Genomic DNA, 8,131 nt, shown 5'->3' with positions numbered 1-8,131 from the left:
CATCCCCACCCCCCTGCACCCCAAACCCCCTCCTCCTTATACTAACAATGTGACACTGGCCTGTGCTGTCAGCTGTTTAAATCTTAGTTTTGTGCTCACGCTGCCTTGAAACTGCCTCTAACCATGTGAGTTAGGGAAGATGATGAGTGTCCAAAGGGACTGGGCAGACATGTGTGACAACAGGAAGAAGTGGAGGGGTTGGGAGGAGAAGTGGAAGAGGGAAGAGGAGAATGAGGGGTGGGGAGGGGGAGGAAAAAAGGAGTGGGGGATGGATGAAGGAGTGGGGGTGGAAAGGCAGAGGGGAGGAGAGTAAGAGATGGGGAAGGAGGGTTGGGTGAGGGAAAGGAATCTGGGTAGTAGGAATCTCCCTAGCGAGAGTGTCTGTATATTCAGCAGGGATGTTCCATCTGTAACTGTGACTGATGTCCTGCCCCAATTCAATGATATGTATGTACCAAGTGGGAAATAGCGTGGAGTTCCAGCGTAAAGTTTTCCCAGACACACGAGCTTCATACTCAGGGTCTGCATCCGATCCATGCAACTCATCAACCTGCTGTCAGCCAATTCTGAAAAATAACAATGGATTAAATCAGAAGAACAGAGACAGAAAAATCACAAAGGACGGTGATTTGACTTCTCCACATCACTCACCTTTTTCAATGATTTCTTGCCAAAGGGTCTGCACAAGGATTGTGTCTGAGTGCCCTGCACAGTGGATGATGGCCAGCTTACACTCCGAGAGGCGGAAATGGTCAGCAAACTCTCCATACAACTGGAAAGGCAGAAGAGAATCTCAGTATCATATTATCATTCAGCACTGAAGCCATTTGCCTTGTTGAGAAAGAGCAGCCCTTAGCCCTGTTCCACATTCTACCCTCTCATTGAATACAGCACAAGAGGTGCTGATTCAGCCCACATATCTGTGCCAGCTCTTTGAAAAAGCTGTCCAATTTGTGCTTCTTTTGGTGCAAGGATAAAACTAGCAAATCGTGTTTAATTAACTTGATTTGAGTTTTTTGATGAGGTGACAGAGTGGGTTAATGAGGGCAATGCAGCTGATGTGGTGTATACTTCCAAAGGGCATCTGATAAAGTGTCACGCAACAGGCTTTCCAGCAAAGTTGAAGTCTGGGACAAAAGGGAACATGACATTGATAGGAAATAGGTTCGGTGCCAGGAACAGACAGTAGTGATGAATGATTGTTTTTCAGGCTGGAAGAAGGTCGAGTTCCTCACAGTTAGATACTAAGGCCATGTTTTTCTTGATCTATATTAAATGACTTGGACTTGGGTGCACGGGGTACAATATCAAAATGTGCAGATGGCCTAAAACTTGGAAGTATAGTGAACTGTGAGGAAGATGGGCATTTATTGCCCATCCCTAGTTGCCCTCGAGAAGGTGGTGGTGGGCTGCCTTCTTGAACTGCTGCAGTCCATGTGGTGTAGGTACACCCACAGTGCTGTTAGGGAGGGAGTTCAAAGGACACAGCAGGCTGGTGGAATGGGTGGACATATGGACCTGAGGATAATGTCCATCATGTTGCGTGGCACGACCACTATGCTAAATGGGATAGATTCAGAACAGATCTAGCAGCACGAAACTGGGCATTCATGACATGTTGCAGGCCATCAGCAGCAGCACTGTATCCACGCATAATCTGTAACCTCATGGTCTAGAATATCCCTCACTTCACCATTACCATCAGCCATGGTTCAATGAAGAGTGCAGGAGAACAGGCCAGGAGCAGCACCAGGCATACCTAAAAATGAAGTATCAACCTGGTGAAGCCACAACACAAGTCCACATGTATGTCAAACAGCAGAAACAGCCTGTGATTGACAGAGGTAAGCGATACCATGACAAATGGATCAGATCTAAGCTCTGCAGTCCTGCCACATCAAGTCATGAATGATGGTGGACATTTAAACAACTCACTGATGGGGCAGCCCAGCGCATTGGTGCAGAATGTGAGGCAGTTGCAACCACCTTCAGTCAGAAGTGCCAAGTGGATGATCTCAGTCTCCTTCCGAGGTCCCAACCATCATAGTTGCCAAACTTTTGTCAATTCGATTCACTCCACATGATATGGTGTGAGGGGGAGGGTTTCAGATTCCTGGGGCATTGGGACTGGTTCTGGGGGAGGTGGGACCAGTACAAACTGGACAGGTTACACCTGGGCAGGACCGGGACTGATGTCCTAGGGGGAATATTTGCTAGAGTGGTTGGGGAGGGTTTAAACTAAAATGGCAGGGGGATGGAAACCTGTGCAAGGAGTCAGAGGAGGGGGAATCAAGGACAAGACCAAAAGACAGAAAGGGGAATAAGAAAAGTGATAGGCAGAGAAATCAAGGGCAAGAATCAAACAGGGCCTCAGTGAAAAATAGTGGGAACGGGGCAAGTAATGTTAAAAAGACAAGCCTTAAGGCTTTGTGCCTTAACGCGAGGAGCATTCGCAATAAAGTAGATGAATTAACCGTGTAAATAGATGTAAACAGGTATGATATAGTCGCGATTACTGAGACATGGCTGCAGGGTGACCAGGGATGGGAACTGAACATCCAGGGGTATTCAGTATTTAGGAAGGACAGACAAAAAGGAAAAGGTGGTGGAGTTGCATCGCTGGTTAAAGAGGAAATTAACGCAATAGTGAGGAAAGATATTAGCTCCGATGATGTGGAATCTGTATGGGTAGAGCTGGAATTCCTGGAGTGTTTACGGGATGTTTTTCTGGATCAATACGTTGAGGAACCAACTAGAAAACAAGCCATCCTCAACTGGGTGTTGTGTAATGAGAAAGGAATAATTGGCAATCTAGTTGTGCGAGGCCCCTTGGGGATGAGCGACAATAATACGATAGAGTTCTTCATCAAGACAGAGAGTGACGTAGTTGATTCTGAGACTTGGGTCCTGAATCTTAATAAAGGAAACTACGATGGTATGAGGCGCGAGTTGGCTATGATGGATTGGGAAACGTTACTTAAAGGGATGACGGTGGATAGGCAATGGCAAACATTCAAAGAGCGCATGGGTGAACTGTCTGGCGCAAAAGTAAAACAGGAAAGGTGGTGAAACCATGGCTTACAAGGGAAATTAGAGATAGTATTAGATGCAAGGAAGAGGCATACAAACTGGCCAGAAAAAAACAACAGCCCTGAGGATTGGGAGCACTTTAGAATTCAGCAAAGGAGGACCAAGGGATTGATTAAGAACGGGAAAATAGAGTATGAGAGTAAGCTTGCAGGGAACATAAAAACTGACTGTAAAAGTTTCTATAGGTATATGAAAAGAAAAAGGTTGGTGAAGACAAATATAGGTCCTTACAGTCAGAAACAGGGGAATTTATAATGAGGAACAAAGAAATGGCTGACCAGCTAAATACATACTTTGGTTCTGTCTTCACAAAGGAGGACACAAATAACATAGCAGAAATGTTGGGGAAACACAGGGTTTAGTGAGAGGGAGGAACTGAAAGAAATCACTATTAGTAGGGAAATGGTGTGGGGAAATTGATGGGATTGAAGCCGATAAATCCCCGGGGCCTGATAATCTACATCCCAGAGTACTTAAGGAGGTGGCACCAGAAATAGTGGTTGCATTGGTGGTCATCTTCCAAGATTCTATAGACTCTGGAACAGTTCCTACAGATTGGAGGGTAGCTAATGTAACCCCACTATTTAAAAAGGGAGGCAGAGAGAAAACAGAGAATTATAGACCAGTCAGTCTGATGTCGGTAGTGGGGAAAATTTGAGAGTCCATTATAAAAGCTTTAATAGCTGAGCACTTGGAAAACAGTGGCAGAATCGGACAGAGTCAGCATGCACTCAGGAAGGTAGTGCAGGAGTCCCCTGTGGTCATCCCCCTCTCTAACAGATATACCGCTTTGGATACTGTTGGTGGGGGGAGATGGCCTCTCAGGGGAAAGCAGCAACAGCCAAGTTCATGGCATCGTGGGTGGCTCTGCTGCTCAGAGGGACAGGAGGAAAACAAGTGGCAGGGCTATAGTGAGAGGGGATTCAATAGTTAGGGGCACAGACAGACGCTTCTGTGGCCGCAAACGTGAATCAAGGATGGTATGTTGCCTCCCTGGTGCCAGGGTCCAGGATAAACTCTTCTCTGATATACACACAGGGAATAATGACCCAGGATAAACTCCTCTCTGATATACACACAGAGAACAGTAATTTCATTGCTTAAAAACACCACACAATGCTTTGCAGCCAAAGGGATTCCAGTGAGGAACTGGACACATATCCTGAATCTTGTAGAACTTTGTGTGCAAGCTGGCCTGTGGTTGTGGTACTTACCAGAGTGGCCTTGCCCTGTCAGAAGTAGATTCCTTGTTCTTACCTTGGTGATATCCATGAGCTCTGTGTCTAGTTGAGAGATAGCTTCCTGCACAGAGGGATGCTGTGAATAATTGCGTGCCAATGTGTCCTGAATTTGGAGCTGTATCCTAGCCACCTGTCAAGAGTGAAAGGCAGAGAGGAAGCAAGTAGAGAATATGTTTAAAATACTGCAGATGCTGCAAATCTGGTATAAAAACAGAAAACGCTGGAAGTACTCTGCAAGTCTGGCAGCATCTGTTGAGAGAGAAACAAAGTTAACATCTTGGGTTGATTACATTTCTTCAAAACTAGAAAAAGTTAGAGATGGAACAGGTTTCAAGTGCAGAATCAGGAAAGAGGGAGGGATTAGAGTGGTGAACAAAACTAAACAAATGGTCTGTCATAGGGTGAAAGTGTAAAATGGTCTAAAACAGTCTTCCACCTTCTATACCAGTGCTTCTGAAACATCTGCTTTCTCAGTGGAGGCTTCCCATGGTTGACAGGCCCTTAACTGTGTTCAGTCCATTTCCTGCACTTATGCTCTCACCCTTCTCCCTCCTTCCCAGAGCCGCCATATGTTCCCTTTCATCTCACCTTCCGCCCCACCAGCCTCCATATTCAATAAATCATCCTCCACCATGTCTGCCATCTCCAGCTTGATGCCGCCCCAACAAATACATTCTCCCCTGCCCTCCGGTTCAGCGTTCCAAAGGGACCATTCCCTCTGGAACTCTTCAATCACCCAGCACCTCCTTCTCTTCAACACCTGTCCTTTTACCTCCTCACAGCCCAAGACTCAAACACTTACTCCATGTGAAACACTGATTTACATTTACTTCTTTGAATTTAGCCGACTGTATTTACTGCTCACAATGTGGTCTCGACTTTAGGGAGACTAAACACAGACTGGGTGTCACTGTGCGGTCGAGTTTCATTCAGACTGGAAGCATGACTGAGTTTCTAGTCGCCTGTTACTTAAATCACTCCCACTCCGACTTCTTATCTTCAGCCTCCTGCATTGTTCATTGTCACGGTGGACTCGAGGAACAGCACCTCAATTTTCGATTAGCCACTCTACAGACTTCCAGGCTCAACTTCTGAATTCAGCAATAAAAAATGCTGAAAACACTCAGCAGGTCTGGCAGCATCTGTCAAGAGAAGCAGAATTAACGTTTCAGATTGATCACTGTTCAGCAAAACTCTGATGAATAGTCATCGGCCTGAAACATTAACTCTGTTTCTCTCCACAGATGCTAGTAGATCTGCGGAGTGTTTCCAGCATTTTCTATTTTATTGCACATTTTCAATATCTGCAGTCTTTTGCTTTTCTGAGTTCAACAATTTCAGATCATAACCTCTTGCCCAATTTTCACTGGGCAGCAGCTGTTGATGATGCCATTCACACCTCCTCTAGACCTACCTTTTATTTATTTGCCTAAATACCATCCCCTTTTTCTTTGCGCTGTCACCCTTTTATCATTTATCTCTTCTGCCTTTCAGGTTACCAGGCTTTGTTTTGCTGTCCACTCGCCAATTACCCTGCTTCTTTGTCTGCACTGGAGTGCTGCTTTGGGCTGCATTAGAGTGCTTCAGTTGGAGTTTGATGAGAGAGGGAGTTTGGTGCAGAGGGAAGGTGGCGATCCTTTCATTTTCTACCTTTCCTCAGAAAAAAGAGCGGCGGCCTTGGTAAGTAGGGCCTGGGGAGTATTTCTTCTGTCCTTAATATTCTCTAGAGGAAGTAAAAGTAAAGGGAGTAATTTAAGGGTAAATCATGGCAGGGCAGCTCAGCCAAGTGGAATGCTCCTCCTGTGCGATGTGGGAAGTCAGGCACACTGCCAGTGTCCATGGCGACCACATGTGCAGGAAGTGTCTCCAGCTGCAGCTACTTGAAATCCTTGTTTTGGAGCTGGAGCTGCACCTGGAGTCACTGTGGAGCATCCACAAGGATGAGATCTTTGTGGATAGCATGCACAGTGAGGTGGTCACACCTCAGGTAAAGAGTGCACAGGCAGAAAGGGAATGGGTGACCGCCAGACAGAGTAAAAGCAAAAGGCAGGTAGTGCAGGAGTCCTTTGGCTCCATCTCCATCTTAATAGATTTTCTGTTTTGGATACTTCTGGGGAAGATAGATTCTCAGGGGAATGCATCAAGATTCAAGTCTGTGGTACCATGTGTGGCTCAGCTGCACGGGGTTGGGGGTGGGGAAGACAAAACAGAGTGGGAGAGCAATAGTGATGGGGGCTTCTACTGTAAGGGGAACAGATATACGTTTCTGTGGCCACAGGCGAGACGTCTGGATGGTATGTTGCCTCCCGGCTGCAGGATTTTCTGAAGGGGGAGGTTGAACAGCCAGAGGTCGTGGTCCATGTTGGTACCAACAACATAGGTAGAAAGAGGGATGAGGTCCTGAAAGCAGAATATAGGCAGCTAGGAAATAAATTAAAAAGCAGGACCTCAAAAGTAGTAATCTCAGGATTACTCCCTGTGCCAGGTGCGAGTGAGATCAGGAATAAGAGAATAGACCTGATGAATGTGTGCCTGGAGAGATGGTGTAGGAGGGAGGGATTTAGGTTCCTGAGGCATTGGGAACGATTCTGGGGAAGATGGGATGAGTACAAGCTGCACGGATTGCATCCCACCAGGACCAATATCCTCGCAGGGGTATTCACAAGCACTGTGGGGGACGTTTTAAACTTGACTCCTCAGGTACAAATCCATGTCCAAATGCAGCATGACCTGGACAATATCCAGGCTTGGGCTGACAAGTGGCAAATAACATTCACGCTACACAAGTGCCGGGCAATGACCAAATCTAACAAGAGAGAATCTAATCACCACCCCTTGATGTTCAATAGCATTACCATCACTGAATCCCCCTCTATCAACATCCTGGGGGTTAGCATTGACCAGAAACTGGAATGGACTAGACTAGCCATATAAATACTGTGGCTACAAGAGCAGGTCAGAAGCTAGGAATCCAGTAACGAGTAACTCACTCCCTGACTCTCAGAATCTCAAAATGCAGAAGGCACATCGTGTCTGCACTGACATGTGAGGAACACCTGACCTACCTACCTAATCCCATTTACCAGCCCTTGGCCCATAGCCTTGAATGTTATGATGTGCCAAGTGCTCATCCAGGTATTTTTTTTAAAGGATGTGAGGCAACCCGCCTCCACCACCCTCCCAGGCAGCGCATTCCAGACAGTTGCCACACTCTAGGTAAAAAAAACTTTTCCTCAAATCCCCCCTAAACCTCCTGTCCTCATGATTGACCCTTCAACTCAGGGGAACAGCTGCTCCCTATCCACCCTGTCCATGCCCCTCATAATCTTGTACAACTCCATCAGATCGCCCCTCAGTCTTCTCTGCTCCAATGAAAACAACCAAGTCTATCCAACCTCTCTTCATAGCTTAAATGTTTCACCCCAGGCAACATCCTGGTGAATCTCCTCTGCACCCCCTCCAGTGCAATCACATCCTTCCTATAATGTGGTGACCAGAACTGCACATAGTACTCCAGCTGTGGCCTCACCAAGGTTCTATACAACTCCAAAATGACCTCCTTACTTTTGTAATCTATGCCTCGATTGATAAAGGCAAGTGTCCCATATGCCTTGTTCACCACCCCACTAACATGCCCCTCCGCCTTCAGAGGTCTACGGACATACACGCCAAAGGCCTCTTTGTTCCTCAGAACTTCCTAGTGGCATGCCATTCATTGAACACTTCGTTGTCAAATTACTCCTTCCAAAGTGTATCACCTCACACTTTTCAGGGTTAAATTCCATCTGCCACTTATCTGC

The 8,131-nt window shown here is 46.4% G+C and overlaps 1 protein-coding gene across 1 annotated transcript in view; it reads right to left on the bottom strand.

Moving 5' to 3' along the window:
- nup155 (nucleoporin 155) overlaps nucleotides 1-8,131 on the bottom strand; it is a 276,126-nt gene that overhangs the window by 9,959 nt on the left and 258,036 nt on the right. The window contains exons 29-31 of the mRNA XM_078557216.1: nucleotides 4,348-4,461; nucleotides 652-772; nucleotides 456-566 (exon numbers count right to left, since the gene is read on the bottom strand). Coding sequence (XP_078413342.1) covers nucleotides 456-566; nucleotides 652-772; nucleotides 4,348-4,461 — 346 coding nt within the window. The remainder of the gene's footprint in view (nucleotides 1-455; nucleotides 567-651; nucleotides 773-4,347; nucleotides 4,462-8,131) is intronic.

This window comes from Cetorhinus maximus, chromosome 2, assembly GCF_964194155.1.
Source record: "Cetorhinus maximus chromosome 2, sCetMax3.hap1.1, whole genome shotgun sequence".
Classification (NCBI taxonomy): Eukaryota; Metazoa; Chordata; class Chondrichthyes; order Lamniformes; family Cetorhinidae; genus Cetorhinus; species Cetorhinus maximus.
Note: the sequence above shows the minus strand (reverse complement) of the source record. Positions and strands in the feature narration are given on the sequence as shown.